We start from the raw sequence: 20,943 nt of genomic DNA on the forward strand, positions 1-20,943 counted from the left end.
TGAAAGAATATATATCTAAAGATTTGCGTCACATTTTTACGATTTTTCAAATATAGCAGATCTACAAGCTTGTGACGCGCTATGAGCTTGTAGATCTCCCATTATCCAATAGCTAAAGTATTACAATGCTTAAAACACCAAAAGGGGTTCCCGTCCTGAATGGGTTAGTTGAGCAGTAAGAGCATGCATGTACAGTATACAAGTCGGCAAAGAATTAGGAGGCATTTCAAGGTCTAATCACTTACTAGAAATGTGTCTTAAATGCAGTGAGGGTTTACGACGTACAGGATATTTAATTTGAGCAATAAATTGGAATTTGAACAAGAAAAAATAGACAGATGTTTGTGCTCAAAGCGTGGCATTTCTTTATTAATAACCGTAAAAACTGAGAAAACTGAGAGCAGCAACACAACACTTTGGTGAGCGGCAGGGAGAGGGATCAGCTCAGATCTTGTTGAAAGCAGCAACATCTACACTCTGGACCTGAAACAGAAGAACAACAATAATGTTGGCATTTTTGTGAGAGTCCATTTTGAATTAAACTTAACGATAACGATTCAACATCGCAGGGTGACCCACCTGTGACTGTTCCAATAGCATTTCTAATGCAATGTATTCATTCTTTTCAATAACAGAAATCTTAAGAGCTCACAGGGAGGCAGGCAAATAATGAAGACTATGTTGTCGAGCAACATTTTCTCCCCTTCATGTCCCAATTTATTCTATGCCAAGAATTAAACATTTAATTATAGAATAGCTGTAAATAACAAAAGAGATATAAATTCTCTTTTGTTCCACTGTCAATCAAAGCACTCAATAACAGATAACTAACTACTGGGAGAGTGCAATACTGCAATACTTGAACCTTGATATATTTTCACAGTGTGGGTAGGATAATTATCTTTTGTAATATGAACTGTGTGTGTATGTATAACGCTGTCTCTTAGTGCCCAAGACAAATGTCTCCTCGGAGACAATAAAGGCTAATTGAATTGAAATCCCTTGTTGGAACCTTCCTTCTGTTATTCTGTGACAATAACTGATCTACAAGCTCACAGGATTCATGATTTAGTGCAGCTAGTGTCTCCCACCCTCCCAGAGTAAAAACAAAAAAAAGCCACCGCTCATCAGCTGGAAGATTTAACCCATTTAGACCTGAGGACGATTCTACAAATATCTTCTAAATCCTGACAGTTTTCTGAAAAACCCTATGTTTCTATGTCAGTCGTATATATATATATATTCATTCAAAGATTTGCACTACATTTTCACGATTGTTCGAAAATAGCAGATCTACAAGTTTGTAGCACGGCACTTGGTGCCGCGCTATGAGCTTGTAGATCTGCTATTTTTCAAAAGCCAAAGCATAACAATGCTTAAAACACCAAAAGGGGATGGAGGGGAAAGGAACTGGTTGGAATAACGTGTTCCTTCCACACGCTACGTCCAACCAGGGAAACTCCCCCCTGTCAGGTGTAAAGGAGCAACTTGGACCCTCGGGCATGAAGGAAGCATGAGTTCAAGTCCTTTGCTCTCCCCAGGTTGGCGGAGGGTGTGTAGAGCCCAGGATCACATTAGATCAGGGACGGGCAACTTTGACGATGGCGAGGGCCATCAAAACCCGTCGCAGTGCGACGCGTTTTGAGCTTGTAGATCAGCTATTTTTGCTATATTTGAATTGAAAACCTGAATAATTTTTGGCTATTTTGGAATTGGTATCCTGAAAAGTAACCTTTTGACTGGGGTGGAAAATGGGTTACAAAATCATGGGATAAAAAAATAGGGGTTCCATCCCATCCTGAATGGCATTAATTAACCGATAGTTACTTACATAGTCCTCGAACTTGGTGATCTCCTCCTCCAGCAGGTCCGTGCCCACCTTGTCGTCCACCACCACGCATCCAATCTGCAGCTTCTTGATGCCGTAGCCCACGGGCACCAGCTTGGAGGCCCCCCACAGGAGGCCGTCGGCCACGATGGAGCGCACGCACTTCTCCAGCTCCGCCATGTCCGTCTCGTCATCCCACTGGCAGAGAGAGAGAAGACCAAAATACGGCTTTCACAGCAGCGTTGTTTTTGGCAGCACATTTTGATTTTAAGTTTTAGTCTCTTGAATAGTTTTAAGTCACATTTTAGTCACCCGGAATCAAGGGCCTTGATGCCGTCGTAATGACTGTTTTTACACTTGCTGAAATAGCCGATCCACAAGCTCACAACACGTCGCGCTGCGACGCGTTGTGAGCTTGTAGATCGGCTATTTTCAGCAAGCAACCAAGTGTAAAATGACTTATACTGGATCTGTTGTCCACTAGTCCCTTGCTTTTTAGTCTAGTTTTTATTTGTTGACAAAATTGACAGTATATTTAGTCTTAGTCATCGTAGCTTAGTTTATTTAGTTTCCATTTAGTTTAGTAAAAAAAAGGTAGTAGACGAAAAATGTGTCTGTTTTAGTAGACAAAATCCACAGGTGTTACCGGACGGTGAAACTAATGAAGGCTCTGCTCCATCCTGGTCAAGGGGTGCTGTAACCCTAAGGTAATATATAGGGGGATTGTTCCTTTAACTGTGTTGGTGGGCTGAGCGCTCTGAGTATTATGGGATAGTATTATGGGATAGTTTGTGTTTACTTGCGGTCACACTATTCAGAGGAAGAGAGATATTATTTTGATTGTTTTCTACGGACAGTCGATACAGAATTAGAACCCTGGCTGATCACGTTTGTTCTTTTGAATTATTTGTGTTTATTAAATCACCAGTTCTGCAACACATACTCCTTTTTCTTTATAGCATATAAAGAAAGCACAAGGATTACTCCGGAGAGGAGCGACACGACACGGTGGTTCTAGTGCTGCCATTGTGTCATGTTGGCTCACTGGAAACACTCTACTCTGCTACACCAGTGGGTCTCAAAGTGGCCCTTGAGTGGGTTCCAAATGGGCCCGCACGGCTGTGTAACTCTGAGAGCGAGTTATGGTGGTACTTTGGTGTTATGGTGGTACACTAAAAGGAACAGAGCCTTAGTATCATCGGAAACACCTTGTGAAGGAACTAGGGAAGGGGGCCCAGAAGTAGGAAGAGTTATTCTGTGTGCATAGAGCCAGGTAGCCCCATCATCTTTCTATTTCCAAACACCGAAATTCCATTTGTCAAATAAAATACATTCTGAGTTCCGACAGAAAAACTAATACATACTGCAAGTGTGTAAGCTCTTTAATAAAGCTTAGAAAACCACATACTATAAGTGTGTAAGCACTATAATAAAGCCAGATTCATACAATATTTGTGCAGCTTCAGCTAGTTTTACTATTTGGAGAGCCGGGTTGTGAGCTTATAGATAGATCGGCTATTTTCAGCATGCAACTAATTGTAAAATGACTTATACTGGATCTCTTGTCCACTAGTCCCTTCCTAACATTTTAGTCTAGTTTTTTATTTGTTGACGAAATTGTCAGTATATTTAGTCTTAGGGCCGATTCATACTCCTATTTTAGAGCCGAATAAAAGTCGGTTCGGCTCTGTAGAGCCTACAATGTGACGTCATTTGAGGTTCGGGGGGGGGCGGGTACCGTCCTAAAGTCGGCTCTTCGGTGCTACTGAAAATTTCTGACGAGCCGAAATCATTTCGGCACTACAGCGCCGAAACAGCGGTAAAATAGGAGTATGAATCGGCCCTTAGTCTTCATAGCTTCATTTTTATTTAGTTTCCATTTAGCTTTCGTCAGTGGAAAAAGGTAGTCGAACATTTTTCGTCTTAGTCGACAAAAACAACACTGCTCCAACAACTACAGCTGATTTTAACCACACAGTTTGCACTGCAACCCTGAACTTATCCAGACATTATTACCTGGTGGAGCTGCGTGTGAGAAAGCAAATGTCAGATTCAGTGGGACAATATAGTGGACATCACACAGACTTTGCACTACAGGAGCTGGCTCTGTAAAGTCTGTTAAATGTCAGATTGACCGTGTTTAAATAGAGCAAGGTTTGGCCATTTCAAACAGCTTAAGTCTACAATGAAAAAAAAGAAAGTGAAATGTCATTCACCCATCCGTAATCCTTCAATATTTTGTACCGTGCTGGAACACACTACAGCTAAACTTTCAGACTTCAAACCCATCTCTCCATAACACTACCTCATTCTTTTTCATGAACCGGAAGAAATGGGTCCGTTTTTATTTCAAAACTACTGTACTACTACAAACCATTGTGAACTTGTAGATCGGCTATTTTCAACAAGTGTAAAATGACTTATACTGGATCTCTTGTCCACTAGTCACTTCCTAACATTTTAGCCTAGTTTTTATTTGTTGACGAAGTTTTCAGTATATTTTAGTCGTAGTCATCGTAGCTTAGTTTGTCAGTAAAAAAAGGTTAGTCGAACATTTTTCGTCTTAGATTTAGTCGACGAAAACAACACTGGTTGCTACTTACAGGCTTGACGTCCAGCAGGATGGAGGACTTGGCGATGAGGACGGGTTTCTTGGACTTCTTGGCGGTGTAAGCGTCCACGCGCTCCTGCTTCAGGCGCTCCGCCTCGGCGTCCTCTTCCTCGTCGCTGCCAAACAGGTCCAGGTCGTCGTCGTCATCGTCGTCACCGTTTTCTTCCACTACCTTCACGTGGCCTTTTTGCGCCGCAACCTGCATGGGTGAGAAGAACGAGGGGAACTTTAACTCGTATTCACTCTTTACTACCTTCACCTGGTGTACCGGCGGCGCAGCCTGCATTGGTTCAGAACGAGAGCAACTTTACTCGTATTCAAAGTCAAAGTCGTACACGTTAGTCACACACGTTAAAACCCATTTTGGACTGAGGTCGATGGGAAAAAAAAGGCTTCTAAATCCTAACATTTTTCTGAAAAACCCATGTTTCTGTGTCAGTGGTGCTCAACCTTTTTCATGTCAAGGACCCCCAGAATTATCTTTATTGGGCCACAGACCCCCATCTCAAAATATGTAGTTCCAGGGACCCCCCAGAAGCCAATATTTGAGTTAAAAATGTTCGCTCTGAAATATATATTCAAAGATTTGTGGCACATTTTCACGACTTTTCAAAAATAGCAGACATACAAGATCTACAAGCTCGTAGCTCGGTGGCGCGCTACGAGCTTGTAGATCTGCTATTTTTCAATAGCTAAAGTAAAACAGAATGCTTAAAACACCAAAAGGGGTTCCCGCCCAAAATGGGTTAACCGCAGTGAAATTTGTTCTCCGCATTTGACCCATCTCTTGGAGCGGTGAGCCGCAGCGTGCGCCGTGCTCGGGAATCATTAGTTGATTTGACCCCCAATCCAACCCAGTGCCAAGCAGGGAGGCATTGGGTCCCATTTTTACAGTCTTTGGTATGACCCGGCCGGGGATTGAACCCCCGACCTCCCAGTTTCAGGGCGCACACTCTAACCACAAGGCCACTGTCTGGTTCACTCTTTACTACCTTCACCTGGTGTACCGGCAGGGCAGCCTGCATTGGTGGTCCTTGTTTACGGGCCGACAAATCTTGCCATTATCTCTGAATCTACGGCGCTGTCCATGGTTTTGATCAGAACGCCGATTGTTCTGTCCTAATTTATGACTTAGGAAGACTGCACGTACGCATATCCATTCATAGACAATAGATATGTTCATATTTACTGGTTATGGATTGTACATTACACTTATATTATGTCCGTTTCATTTTTATTCTAAAAAATATTTTTTAAGACTTAATGACCTGCACACATCCTGATACAGATAGCTCGAACGGTTAGCTGTTCTCGTTTTAACCCATTTAGGACTGTGTCCAGATTCTACAAATGTGTTCTAAATCATGACAGTCTTATGAAAAACCCTATGTTTCTGTCAGTAGTTCTCAAACATATGTAATTGGCCGCCGACCCCCATCTGAAAATGTGTTGTTCCAGGGACCCCCCCCCCCAGAAGCAAAGATTTGGGCCACATTTTCACGCTCTTTCAAAAAATAGCAGACCTACAAGCTCGTAGCGCGGCACTTGGTGCCGCGCCACGAGCTTGTAGATCTGCTCATTTTTCAATAGCTAAAGTATAACATAATGCTTAAAACACCAAAAGGGGTTCCACATCCTGAATGGGAACCCCAACCGTAACCAAGAACAAAGTGATATGGTGTTTTCCTCTCTCTCTGTGACCAACCTTGGTGGTGCATGGTGACAACATTCTCTCTGTGACCAACCTTGGTGGTGCATGGTGACAACATTCTCTCTGTGACCAACCTTGGTGGTGCATGGTGACAACATTCTCTCCGTGACCAACCTTGGTGGTGCATGGTGACAACATTCTCTCCGTGACCAACCTTGGTGGTGCATGGTGACAACATTCTCTCTGTGACCAACCTTGGTGGTGCATGGTGACAACATTCTCTCTGTGACCAACCTTGGTGGTGCATGGTGACAACATTCTCTCCGTGACCAACCTTGGTGGTGCATGGTGACAACATTCTCTCTGTGACCAACCTTGGTGGTGCATGGTGACAACATTCTCTCTGTGACCAACCTTGGTGGTGCATGGTGACAACATTCTCTCCGTGACCAACCTTGGTGGTGCATGGTGACAACATTCTCTCCGTGACCAACCTTGGTGGTGCATGGTGACAACATTCTCTCCGTGACCAACCTTGGTGGTGCATGGTGACAACATTCTCTCCGTGACCAACCTTGGTGGTGCATGGTGACAACATTCTCTCCGTGACCAACCTTGGTGGTGCATGGTGACAACATTCTCTCCGTGACCAACCTTGGTGGTGCATGGTGACAACATTCTCTCCGTGACCAACCTTGGTGGTGCATGGTGACAACATTCTCTCCGTGACCAACCTTGGTGGTGCATGGTGACAACATTCTCTCCGTGACCAACCTTGGTGGTGCATGGTGACAACATTCTCTCTGTGACCAACCTTGGTGGTGCATGGTGACAACATTCTCTCTGTGACCAACCTTGGTGGTGCATGGGGACAACATTCTCTCTGTGACCAACCTTGGTGGTGCATGGTGACAACATTCTCTCTGTGACCAACCTTGGTGGTGCATGGTGACAACATTCTCTCTGTGACCAACCTTGGTGGTGCATGGTGACAACATTCTCTCTGTGACCAACCTTGGTGGTGCATGGTGACAACATTCTCTCTGTGACCAACCTTGGTGGTGCATGGTGACAACATTCTCTCCGTGACCAACCTTGGTGGTGCATGGTGACAACATTCTCTCTGTGACCAACCTTGGTGGTGCATGGTGACAACATTGTGTTTATGTGTAAAGGTGTTTTCCTCTCTCTCTGTGACCAACCTTGGTGGTGCATGGTGACAACATTGTGTTTATGTGTAAAGGTGTTTTCCTCTCTCTCTGTGACCAACCTTGGTGGTGCATGGTGACAACATTGTGTTTATGTGTAAAGGTGTTTTCCTCTCTCTCTGTGACCAACCTTGGTGGTGCATGGTGACAACATTGTGTTTATGTGTAAAGGTGTTTTCCTCTCTCTCTGTGACCAACCTTGGTGGTGCATGGTGACAACATTGTGATAAAGGTGTATTCCTCTCTCTCTGTGACCAACCTTGGTGGTGCATGGTGACAACATTCTCTCTGTGACCAACCTTGGTGGTGCATGGTGACAACATTCTCTCTGTGACCAACCTTGGTGGTGCATGGTGACAACATTCTCTCTGTGACCAACCTTGGTGGTGCATGGTGACAACATTCTCTCCGTGACCAACCTTGGTGGTGCATGGTGACAACATTGTGATAAAGGTGTATTCCTCTCTCTCTGTGACCAACCTTGGTGGTGCATGGTGACAACATTCTCTCTGTGACCAACCTTGGTGGTGCATGGTGACAACATTCTCTCCGTGACCAACCTTGGTGGTGCATGGTGACAACATTCTCTCTGTGACCAACCTTGGTGGTGCATGGTGACAACATTCTCTCTGTGACCAACCTTGGTGGTGCATGGTGACAACATTCTCTCCGTGACCAACCTTGGTGGTGCATGGTGACAACATTCTCTCTGTGACCAACCTTGGTGGTGCATGGTGACAACATTCTCTCTGTGACCAACCTTGGTGGTGCATGGTGACAACATTCTCTCTGTGACCAACCTTGGTGGTGCATGGTGACAACATTCTCTCTGTGACCAACCTTGGTGGTGCATGGTGACAACATTCTCTCTGTGACCAACCTTGGTGGTGCATGGTGACAACATTCTCTGTGACCAACCTTGGTGGTGCATGGTGACAACATTCTCTCTGTGACCAACCTTGGTGGTGCATGGTGACAACATTCTCTCTGTGACCAACCTTGGTGGTGCATGGTGACAACATTGTGATAAAGGTGTTTTCCCCTCTCTCCGTGACCAACCTTGGTGGTGCATGGTGACAACATTGTGATAAGGTGTTTTCCTCTCTCTCTGTGACCAACCTTGGTGGTGCATGGTGACAACATTGTGATAAAGGTGTTTTCCTCTCTCTCTGTGACCAACCTTGGTGGTGCATGGGGACAACATTGCAGTGATAATGTGTTTTCCTCTCTCTCTGTGACCAACCTTGGTGGTGCATGGGGACAACATTGCAGTGATAAAGGTGTTTTCCTCTCTCTCTGTGACCAACCTTGGTGGTGCATGGTGACAACATTGCAGGTGACATCACTGCAGGTGTTGTCTTCCCGGACGGGCTCTTCTCCAGCATGCCAACTCTGGCCTCCAGCTTCTGCAGGCACGCCCTCATCTCCTCCACAACTGACAACCGTCACAGACACCCCCAGTTTAAGTACAGTATGAAACTTCTGCAGGCACGCCCTCATCTCCTCCACAACTGACAACCGTCACAGACATCCCCCAGTTTAAGACGAGCACGAGTACAGTATGAAACTTGACAAATACACAAGTGGTCACTGATGGGGATGCAATTATCGATTGAATCGAATAATACAAAGGACTTTATATTCCTTAATCAAATATTTTTGACCATTTGAGATACAGAGCATGGCAATGGCATACTTTGAGGAATTAAATGTGCACCGTCTTGTCTGTCACGTCACGTGCACAAGCGGAGATGTTTCTGTGGCTACCAAGGTGGTGGGGTACTTTTTTTGTTTAATCGGCCCACATGTGTGTTCCTTGGCCAAAACAGCCCAATGATAGAACCGCAGAATTCTCAGTTATTTTTTAACTTAAGTTTAATTGAAGAATCTCTTAACAGCGATTAATCGATTAGTTGATAACATCCCTAGTCACTGACCAGCCTAGTAGAGGTAGATAATTTATACACACCTTTGTGCAGACCGTTGTTCTCCACCTCCAGGCTTTTCATGCGTGAGATCAACTCTGGGTCTCCTCCGGCATGTGAGGAGGACTGTGGAGACACACACACACACACACACACAGACACACACACACAATAAGTGTCAAGCATAAGGCCAGGGTTGGCCCAACAATGAGCAGTGTTGTTTTTTAGTTTTAGTTGACTAAATATAAGATTTTAGTCAACTAAATCTACAGTTGAGTTAGTCGACTAAAATGTATTTTGGCGGGCCTTGATGCCGTCGTAATGGCTGATTTTACACTTGCTGAAAATAGACGATCTACAAGCTCACAACGCGTCGCGTTGTGAGCTTGTAGATAGTCTATTTTCAGCATGCAACAGAGTGTAAAATAACTTATACTGAATCTCTTGTCCACTAGTCCCTTCCTAACATTTTAGTCTTTATTTGTTGACGGAATTGTCAGTATATTTAGTCTTAGTTTTAGTCACCGTAGCTCAGTTTTCATTTAGTTTTCGTCAGTGAAAAGAGGTAGTCGACGAACATTCTTCGTCTTAGTTTTAGTCGACGAAAACACTGACACTGAGCCATGTTGTTTCCAGGTTCAGATCCAGTCTGAGTCAGAGTGAAGATGTGTTTTCGGTGTTGGTGGAAGAGTCACAGTCAAGTACGAACTTTAACACGCCATGCAGGGCTCAGGATATACTGAGCAGAAATTACTGAAATCAAACAATTAACCAGATAAGCCCCTATACAGGTATACTTTGTCGTGCAACAAAAGTCAAAAACAGCTGATGTACAAGCTCATGTGAGCCAATGTATTTTCACAAATTGAAAATTTCAGAAAATGTTTGCCAATAATATCACATGTCAATAGTGTCAATGTCAAAAGTGGTTAATGAAAAAGAATCTACACAAACCCCAAATAAAAAATCTTGCATTCACAAATCCAGCATGCAAATTGGCTGAAAAGTCATCTTCCAGCATCTTGTTTGATGAGCCTACAATCATAATCATCATGATCACAATGCACAAATTGGACAAAAAAACCACCGTTAGTATGTTTTAGATGAGCTAGTACTGACCACCATACCAGCATATGAAGCCCATTTTATGTAAAACCTTTGGGATTCGTTCCAGGCAAGCAGCAGACACAGGCCGGTCCAAACCAAACCAAAACATCCCAAGAGCTGCCAACCAGCGCGCCCAGGCAGGCCCACACACCGGGTAGCGTGCTCAGGCAGGCTCACACACCGATGAGCGCGCCCAGGCAGGCCCACACACCGATGAGCGCGCCCAGGCAGGCCCACACACCGGGTAGCGCGCTCAGGCAGGCTCACACACACCGAGGAGCACGCTCAGGCAGGCCCACACACCGCGCGTGTGCTCCAGGATAAGACTTACGTTTCTGTGCTGGCGTCTGGGACGCCCTTTGGGAGTGGCCTGTTGCGCTGTCTTCCCCTGCACCCGTTCAGGCACAGCACAGGGTTCAGGTGACGGGAGAGGCATGTGTGAGATTGCAGGGCGAAGACACACAAAAATACAAAAACTGATGTCGTTGTGCTATCGATGCTAGGACCCTCTACACATTTAAGCCTAATTTGCATTTAGTTGTGTACAGCACTGTCACTGTGATTTTCAAAGTGATTTTAAACAATTATAATCTTGTAATTATTGTTTTCAGCTAGTGACACCACTGTGCAATCAAATCAAAATTTGGCTTTGCAATTAGCTTCAGGAATACAGGCAGAGAAACAGGAAACACAGTGTAACCAACAGCTAAAATAATCAACTGTCATGGATAAAAAAGGGGGAAAAAATCATGATAGCAGCCTTGACAGTTTTGAACAAATTAAGCTTTCACCTGGGATGGCTCAATCAGGGACACCATCCAGGACTTAGCAAGGATAACATTTTTTTTTTTAGTGAATGCTTTTGTGTTACAAACATACAAAACAGCAGCAGTACAAATGATGACCAGTGTCGGGGGTATCGGTATTACAAGGCAGGTCACAGGAAGCAGGTAAGTAATCATCTGTGACATTTTCGGCTAGACTACTACATTTACATAATACATCAATGGAGCCAGACTTGGACAAGGGCAAAAACATAAATCTCCGGCCGTCTGGCCTGGTGGAGATATCAAAGGCAATACAAATTATACAATCATCTTTAAACACCAACTGTAATCATCAATTCCTAATCATGATTGCCATAACTTTGATTAAAATAATGAATTGAGTTGAATGTGATTTCATAATCGTGACCAAGTTTCTATACAACACGCACGCACGCACACACACACACACACACACACACACACACACACACACACACACACACACACACACACACACACACACACACACACACACACACACACACACACACACACACACACACACACACACACACACACACACACACACACACACACACACACACACACACACACACACACACACACACACACACACACACACACACACACACACACACACACACACACACACACACACACACACACACACACACACACACACACACACACACACACACACACGTCAGCTGTTGTCTTATGCCGTTGTGAAATACAAGTCTGCACATGAACGGTGAGAAATGAGCCAGACGTTACACAAACTACACCCTCTGATCCCAGGCGACACGTTGGCCTCTATGTGGTCCGACCGGGGTCCACGCACACATACAAATGTAGCCACTCTGTATTTATTTTAATTACAACCCCAAGATTATAATACATATTCGACAGTTTTGGGGACAGCTTTCCTCGATATATAATGCACCATTAGTGGTGGGGGGGCAAGGCAATATGACAATCATATTCTACACAGTAGTGTATCATTATATCCATGACAAAGGAGAAAAGACAGCAGACTTGACAGCCATAGAAGTAGAGTGGTTTGGAAGTGGACGGCCCAAAACATTCTTTTGCATTTCGTCTTGCCCATGGCCCCGACAGCGCATGGAAGAGTTTAAAAAGCAGGGACAGCTGCCAAATCACCTGACCGCACTCCTCTCACCCCAACTCAGCTGAGCTCCTTAAATTAAGCGTCTGAAATGTCACACACACACGCAGCTGCTAGGTGACTGACCAGTGAGCATACAGACAGGCGATGATGTAACGACTGCTAAAAGCCTAGCCACTGCCTAACGGACCGACCGGGTGCTTACACTGCTGCTGGTGACGATGGGACATAAAAGCATGGAGCAGTGCCATGAGCACAGACAAGCACGTCGTGTCCGAGATGGCCCTTAATGCTAATGACAGCCTCGAAGTACAATCTCAAATTGAGTTTGACCCGTTTAGACCCGAGGCCGAATACTTCTTATTCAAAGTAATACAAGTAAAAGTACAGAAGGCAATACATAAATAAAAATATAATTATGTTGGTACATGGTACATGAGACACATAAAACAATGTATAGGTTGCACCAGGTTAGAGTGATGGGAGAAATCTTTCCAATTACACAAAACCAACTATAATATAATTTGTTGTTAATTTGTCAAACAATAGACCTAAACAATAGGGCCGATGTAAATGTCATATAAATAATAGAAGTCCACTCCACTGAGCTCCAAAATCCTATTAAAAGGTCCCAGAGCTGTAGGCCTACTGTTGCTTTGGGCCATGTAATCCATCATTGCGACGAACTAGAACACATTTACAAGCAATGGAAAATCCTTTTAATCGATCCCTGTCCCCAGGCACCTCAGGTGCATTGCTGCGGTTTACATTCTGAACGCATTCCATTCCACCCTCCCTTCATGAAGTTGTTCCAGGAAGAAATAATGATCATGCCCAAGTTCATCACAATGATGAATTACACCAGGGGTCCGGGGACCACCAGTGGTCCTTGAGGGGTGTAATGTATTGTGTATGTCCTGTCTGTATCTTGAACGGTGACGTCATGGACGCAAAGCAAATTTCAGTGAAAGCTGACAATAAAGTTGTATCGTATCGTATCGTACAGGTGGTCCCCATGCTAAATGATGGAGAGTTGTTAACCAAATGGAGTAATGGGCCATTATTAGATCTTTAACTCGAGTGAAAAATTAAATTTGGTTTCATTTAATGCTCTCAAAGAGTTAAATTTGTATTAAACACCTGCATTAGGCTATACAAGTCTACACAAAATAATTCTTATTTCGATCAACGTTTGCCTGTTGTCTCTCCTATGGTACCACCATCAATCCAGCATGGAATTGTGGACAAAATCTTATTCAACAACAACAAAATATATTCTTTAATTTTGGGTATGAGAGTCAAAATCTCATCAAATGGTGGTTCTGTGGCTCAAATGCTGAAGAGATAATGGGCCTCGACATGAAAAGGGTTGAATTACACTGACCCTCAGATTGAACACGACAGCACTGTCGCTCTGGGACTAGTGACGGGGCGTTGTGAAAATTACATGTCACGTTTGTGGGGAAAGAAATGTGATCAACACCCTGAAGCGGCATAAACAGAGGTCTCAGTCCTATCAAATAGTAACGCTCGGGATGGCGCCTGGTGCACCTTGAAATGCGCTCCGTAGCTGCAAATCGCTGGGCGCTTTGATTGCATGGTCCTAAATACCCCCGGGAGTTCGGGGTGTTAAAGAAAGATATTATTGTGATAAACAAAAATAGGCTTAAAATGCCACCTCTTGAACCCCCAGCATACCTATTCTGGGGGCGGGACGCCAAACATAGCTGATCTCCAAGCTCGTACAAGCTTGGAGATGTGCCATTTTTAGATTTGTGTAATGTAGAGTGAAAAAAAGCACGTAGCAAACTAAATTGGACTACATTTGCAGCTCAACAAAAGCAAATTAATACTAGTGTATGGCGGACAATTTCACACTAAATTAAATCTTGATTGTGAGTGGTATTTTTTAACACAATAAACTATCCCTGTCTGGGACTAGTTTAAAAACGCCAAATAATACATATTTATAATTTGTAACTAGGAGAAATGCAGTGCCTTCGACTATTATTAGGCCGCATTGACAATAAGAAAATAAAAGATATTACTCCGCCCATATATGCTTTAAATGAATAAAAACCACTGCTTTAAATGAACAAACTGAGATTGAGGAATGAGGATATTATTTCCGGGGGCATGGCGTGCATTATTTCTACCTCTGTGGAGGAGGATCCGTTCTCGCCCTCGTAGAAGCGCTTCTCTGCGTCATCGTAGCGACTCTTGTCGAACCAGATGGTCTCGGAGGCGAGGCACTGCAGTCCGCTCATGTTGGTACTGAGACGAAGGGAAGACGCACCCAGTGAGCAACCAGCATTATTATTATTAATATAAGAAAACGCATTCAGATGCCATTGCATATTAAATAATCCATTAATATATATATATTGACATTCAAACTCAATTACGACTCACGAGCCAGAGCAACAACCACCAACCACAGCACAGAGTGACGCAAGGCATAGCTTAATTAGATGCTGGCACCATGATGACCATTATTATAATTATATTCAGCTTACTATCCAAACAGCCATGCAGAGCCAACAGACAGGATTGCGGTGGGAATAGGGGGAGACAAATCAAAGCATGATGCACGACATGAATCCAAATTAAACATTTCCAAAGCAAGCATCACATTGAACTGTTGTTGTTTTTTTTTCAGTGACAACGGATTGAACCCATTGTGAAATATATCATTGAATTGTTGGTGAGTCCCATTCCCAATGATAATGTTGTAATAACTACAGTACCACACACTGACAAGTTAACACCATGCATGCACAGATATTTAGACGGTAAGAACCGAGGCATATTTACTGTTACTTTACATGTCCTATCAAAAATAACAGTTAAAAGAATCGGAAAGGGCCTTGAAAAACAGGTGCTCTTCTTTACACTTATTTTATTTTTGTATTCTTTTTATTTTTTTGATTACTGCAGCAGACAGGAATCTATCTCACTGAAACAGAGTTGCCATCACTGCAAACTCTGGATTATATAGAACAAAAGGCTGGTCATCACGAACCAGCAGTCCCCCCGCCCCAGATAATCACAGAGGGTTACTCAACTGTATAGACATCAAACCCAGTAACAGGACACACTCTACACATTACAAAATAAGTTACATGGCCTCATTTTGTATCCTGAATGATCAGAGCCAAACTAAATAGAATGGGACTATGGCACTCGAGACTAGGAAACTTTCCTGCAATAGAAATGTTTGTTCGTAACCAACACAAATCTGAATTAAAAAAATAAAGTCAATGATCAAACCCAAACAATGGTTAGCATAGATTAAAAGAAGGAGCCAACAAAAGTGCAGACGGACAAAAAATAAAATGGTTAACATTATCACCACAGTTAACGAAAATATATAAATCACAACGGAAAACAAAACCAGACAGAATTCAAACGGGTCTCTCCCATTCTCTGTTTTTCCATACTTGTCCCATCTGGGTTTGGGTCTGAATTCCGTCTCGGAGTGGACCCTCTTCCTCCGGTACGGCCCCCTGCTTCCCTTGCCCCCCTCCGTTTCAGAGGACGTGCGGTTGCGTCCCCGGTAGTACTGGCGGCGTTGGGTGCCAGGGGACTTGCCGGCAACGGTGACGCGGGCTGGGTTCTCCTGGTCCCCGGCAGCGGCATCAGGCTGTTTGGAGCGCTGGTAGGTCCTGCCGCCGCGGTTATAGGAACCCCTGTTGCCCGGGCTCTTGCCGGGCGAGGACGACAACGGTGCTGCCCCGTTGTTGGCCGCCAGCCTGCGCTGGTAGTTGCTCTCGGCCTGGTCGTAGGTGCTGCGGTTGTACCAGCCGAGGTCCGCCTGCATCGTGCCCGGGCTCTGGCCATAGGAGCCGGCCCCCGCCTCCAGGGAACTCCCCAGCCTCTCCTCCTCGGCCCCGGAGCCCTGGCTCTCAGAGTGGTTGGTGGAGCGCGTGCGGTTTCTTCTCCTGCCAAAATGGAGGTCGTCGCCGTTCAGGTTGCCTCTCTCCAGAGTGGGGCCGTTGTTGCCCTGCATGGCCCTGATCGGTATGGCATTCTGGGGGGCAGCTCCTCCAAGCGGGCGGTTTGGCCAAGTTTGATCCATTGCTCTCTTACTCAGAGGGATCTCTTCTCTACTCAAGCTTGTGTAACATACAAGAGCAGAGAGAAGGAATGAAGCAACAGGTAGAAGCTAGAAGGCCATTATTAGCACAACGTGAAGTTAGTATCACGGTTAAGAGCCTAGAGGGGAAATGAGACGTGATCTCTGAAAGAAGAGAATTTCTATAGGTGATCTCAATGTGGGCTTGAATGGTTGAAGACATTTTTACTTAGGGCTGGGCAATAGATCAATATATATATCGATAGTGATATAATATACTAGTCTAGATATCTTCTGAGATTTTCAATCTTGTATCATAATATGGAATACATGTTGACTTTAACTGGTTGCCTTATTTTATACAAAAAAGAAAAGAAATGGAACGTAGCCAATCTACAAGCTCACACAATTACTGCATTTGTGTGAGCTTGTAGAGGAAAATTTACCATTGTCGCCAATATGATAATAATATATCGATAGAGGTATATATTTTGTGAGATATTGTGATACCGGTAATTAATTTGTCCATATTGCCCAGACACATTTTGATCAATCTCAATGTTTGTTTGTTTTTTCAATTAAATTCTCTTTGTAGAAGGAAGAATTCTAATTTAGCGTAACCCATTATATTGAGGATTGCAAAGGAAGAAAAAGGATTAAAATTAAGCATTTCAAATGATCTCATTATTCTCCAGGCTTCCAATGCTGACGCTTCATGAGATCTGTGAGAAATCTCAGCATCTCACACTTCCCAAAAGGCAAAATACAAACATGGCAAAAAATAAAATGCAATGGCAAACATGGCTTTGTATTAATCACACACCCGAGGAAAAACTGAGAATATTAGGTTATAGACAGTGTGTAAAAATAAATAAAAACTAGTTTGACCAGCAGCTGTTATCTTTGGAGCCGCCATAAAGCGCAACTTTTCCAACAATGAAAACTGTTGGGCTCACCTTTTTTTTGGCATGTTGTTGTTGGATTTATGTAAAGTTGGAATGAGTACTGAAATCCAAAAATATGCATTTGTGCAATTCATATATTTTACATTATCAAGAACACCACCAATAAGCACCTGGAGTGGAAACGTATGTACGTACAAAAGAATACAAGATTAGATATAACTTTACTTATTAAACTCACATTTAGTGTTATAATATGCAGTCGTTCTCGAAGTGGGGGGGAAGTGGGGCAGGGACCCCCAGGGGTCATTGAGGGAGTTCCAGGGGGTCCCCGGGTAAATGATAAGATAAGTAAGGAATCAAATGGACCCTTAAGTGTACAAATGGAACCAAATTGACCCTAACTGGTCCATTTGTACACTCTCAAATTGTTACATTAACAGTGATTTTACAATATAAATTAGGGTCACAGAGATAGAAATGCCATTACATGGATATCCGTAGCCTAAAATGCATGTCAATTTGGGGGTCCTTTCCTAGGAGGGAAGCTTTTTTTCTTTTTAAAACCTCCCCAGTGGGAGAAAGAGACATTTGTCAGATAGCCTTCCGGGGTAAAAAGTAAAAACCGGTTTGAAAAGTTTATCAACAAATCAAAGTCCGTTATATTTACAGAGAGATGCATTTGCCATGCATTCCTGACCGTCTGTATTAAAGCTATTCGTAGAGAGAGACAGCCAGTCATGGGAACAACTTCTCTCAATAAGTTGTTTGACAGCTTATTAGGTTACACCACGAACTTCTTCTTGTTGTTCAGAAAAAGCCACGTGGCGCAAAAAAGCACTTTTTAAAAGCACTTTTCGGGTTTTAAAAGTGACACATATGTTGTTCATGTACCCCGTGCTGGTAAAAATGTATGTTTACTTGACTTACTGTTGGTTAACTTGGTTTTAATCGACGTTTTACGGTCAAATGCCTGTCGGGTTGCTCTCAGCTTTAATCCGATGGTCGAAGAGAACCAGCACCGGTGCTGTTGCCAGATTCTCTTAAATAAGCGACCTGATGTTTTTCCTATACGTCTCTAAAATCCTATAAGTCTCTAAAATATTTTGATGAATTGAAAATGGTGGGCAAATCACAAGTGTAATGCTTTATGGAGTCGTCCGTCCACTCACAGTTAACAGTTTTTGTATCGAGTTGTACTTGAAATGTACTGTAGCCTAATAATTCTGCAAACTGTTAATAACAGTATAGTTGCGATATACTCTAAAGTAACTTCTAGAGATGTGACGTTCGTGAACGAGTCGGATCATTTGAACGGCTCTTTGAAAGGAACGATGGGATCCGGTTCACAGTAGGGAGCCGTTCCTTTTTAGAGGAGGAGGGGGGCAGGGGGGTTTCAACCAGGGCCGGTCATGAGCAAGCTGGCGCCCTAAGCAGGATACACTGGGGAGGCACTGGGAAGTGGGGAGTCACTAGGGGGGCCCTGGGGAGGTCCTGGGGGGGACACTGGGCAGCCCCCCGCACCCCCCCCCCCCCCCCCCCCCGCACCCATCGGGAACGTCGTTCAAAAGAGCCAGTCGACTGAACGACTCTCTGAAAGGAACGGATCCCAGAGATCCGGCTCCCTTTAAAGAGCCATAAATCCCATCTCTAAACTTTACAGTAAAAGAAGCCCAAGGTCGCTTATAACAAGCGGACATGGCAACACTGACCAGCACAGACGGTTCAGCATATTATCTCCCTAAACGAGAGGGGGGGTGGTGGACTTGTTATTTTTCTGATTTAATATCTGTAGCTAGCCATACTAGTTAAAAAGTGTAAAATTGTTGAATAAAGCACGGAAAAAATACATTATTAGTTATGAATTAGTGAAACATGTAAAAGGGTCACGTGTATTTGCTGCCGATTCCCAGCGTGCTTTAGAAATAGAAAAATGGTATGGTCCGGTTGACAGAAAACTACATTTCCCATAATTCCAGGAGAAGTGAGAGGTGTCTGGCTGCAAAACTGCCTTTCATATGGTGAGGAGAGTTTTTTTTGCTTCTGGCCTGGCTAAAGATTAGGCTTTGTTTCCACTATGCTGTTGTTGACCTTGTGGCCTAATAAGTTGACAACATTATAGTTGTGTGCGTGATGTCCCACAATATCACTTTGTGTGCTTAATCATTATCAGTATTATTATGCCCCAACATGATGTTATATATTACAATGAACCTTTTTGTGTTCTGCAGTTGTTGAATCCTAGCCTACTGTTTTGACTTGATCACTGAGGTTTGAATTAAATTATCTTGCCCCATTGGCCTGTAGAGGGCAGTGTTCGCGCCCTCATTGACCTGTTCAGACCCAGATCATAATATTCCAGTGGTCCCAAACTTTTGTCAAGGACCCCCAAATTGACAGTAATTAGCCCTTTGAAAAGATAATATGCCAGGGACCCCCTATAAGAGAAGATTTGATTCTCAACCCGTTTAATTTGAAGGACCCCCAGTTTGACATGCATTTGTCTACGAACCACCAATATTGTAAAATCAATGTTAATTTAACTCTGAACGGATATGAGAAATGACCAGAATCAATTCATTCATCTATCATTTCTATTGACACACTTTCGATTCAGATGCAATGTATTCTATTCTCTCAGTATGTAGGTAGGCTATACAAAACAGACAGATTGATTGATTGATTGATTGATTGATTGATTGATTGATTGATTGACAGTTTGCAGAATGGGTACAGTTCAAAGAAAGTATACAGGTCAAGACTATGAAGAATATAGTAAGCATGTCTATGTATTGCATAATTAACTTTAAAACTAAGTAGGCTAATTAACTAAATATTTCACGACCACATAACATCTCAAAACAGATGTATTTATTGAATGGGTTCGCAGCTAGATTATACAGTCTATTAAAATTTCAAAAATAGCTGTCACACAAGTTGGCTAGGTATAATTACTGGCGACCTATATGTCACCATGTAATTAACAGCTGCTGCTGTATGCGAGACAGATGAGATGTCAAGAAAAGCAGAGAAGTTATATCTTTTGCACAGCTTAAAATTTGTTATTGTTCAACCAGGTATAGGTTGGCTAGGTATAATTACTGGCGACCTATAGGTCACCATGTAATTAACAGCTGCTGCTGTATGTGAGACAGATGAGATGTCAAGAAAAGCAGAGAAGTTATATCTTTTGCACAGCTTTGTTATTTGTTATTGTTCAACCACATATGCACTGAATCATTTTCATAGACACTGGCTATATTTTGTTGAACTGGAAAATATGATAATGGTACAGAGTAGAGACAGATCTTTGGTTATAAGAATAGCTCATGAAACCAAGTTAACCAACTTACTGTTGGTTAACTTGGTTTTAATCGACGTTTTACAGTTGTGTAAATGCCTGTCGGGTTGCTCTCAGCTTTAATCCGAAGGTGGAAGAGAACCAGCACCGGTGTTGCCAGATTCTCTTACAGAAATGAGCGACCTGATGTCCTATACGTCTCTAAAATCCTATACATCTCTAAAATGTTTTGATGAATTGAAAATGGTGGGCAAATCAGAAGTTATGTCTTTTGCACAGCTTAAAATTTGTTATTGTTCAACCACATATGCACTGAATCATTTTCATAGACACTGGCTATATTTTGTTGAACTGGAAAATATGATAATGGTACAGAGTAGAGACAGATCTTTGGTTATAAGAATAGCTCATGAAAAATAAT

The 20,943-nt window shown here is 43.2% G+C and overlaps 1 protein-coding gene across 3 annotated transcripts; it reads right to left on the bottom strand.

Moving 5' to 3' along the window:
- Positions 1-341: 341 nt before the first annotated feature.
- LOC306922255 (elongation factor 1-delta-like) lies at positions 342-16,453 on the bottom strand. 3 transcript variants are annotated; one of them, XM_079499704.1, is made up of 8 exons: positions 15,685-16,268; positions 14,401-14,518; positions 10,662-10,718; positions 9,268-9,349; positions 8,606-8,733; positions 4,432-4,638; positions 1,832-2,026; positions 342-483 (listed from the first exon to the last, which is right to left on the bottom strand). In XM_079499704.1, the coding sequence occupies exons 1-8, from the start codon at positions 16,251-16,253 to the stop codon at positions 445-447; spliced, it is 1,395 nt and encodes a 464-aa protein (XP_079355830.1). In that variant the 5' UTR covers positions 16,254-16,268; the 3' UTR covers positions 342-444. The 3 variants fall into 3 exon arrangements, with proteins under 3 accessions (XP_079355830.1, XP_079355831.1, XP_079355832.1); XM_079499705.1 differs by lacking the exon at positions 10,662-10,718; XM_079499706.1 differs by lacking the exons at positions 342-483; positions 1,832-2,026 and having other exon boundaries at positions 4,456-4,638; positions 8,606-8,809; positions 15,685-16,453.
- Between the last annotated feature and the right edge of the window lie 4,490 nt (positions 16,454-20,943).

The sequence above is a fragment of the Electrona antarctica genome (assembly GCF_951216825.1).
Source record: "Electrona antarctica genome assembly, chromosome: 1".
Taxonomy (NCBI): domain Eukaryota; kingdom Metazoa; phylum Chordata; class Actinopteri; order Myctophiformes; family Myctophidae; genus Electrona; species Electrona antarctica.

Bases quoted from the DNA above. Each gene is read 5' to 3' on its own strand.
- LOC306922255 (XM_079499704.1), bottom strand. From the start codon at position 16,253: ATGCAGGGCAACAACGGCCCCACTCTGGAGAGAGGCAACCTGAACGGC. The intron at 14,519-15,684 runs GTATGGAAAAAC...CCTTCGTCTCAG, and splicing joins CCCAAACCCAGATGGGACAA to TACCAACATGAGCGGACTGC. The intron at 484-1,831 runs GTAAGTAACTAT...CTTCTGTTTCAG, and splicing joins TCACCAAGTTCGAGGACTAT to GTCCAGAGTGTAGATGTTGC.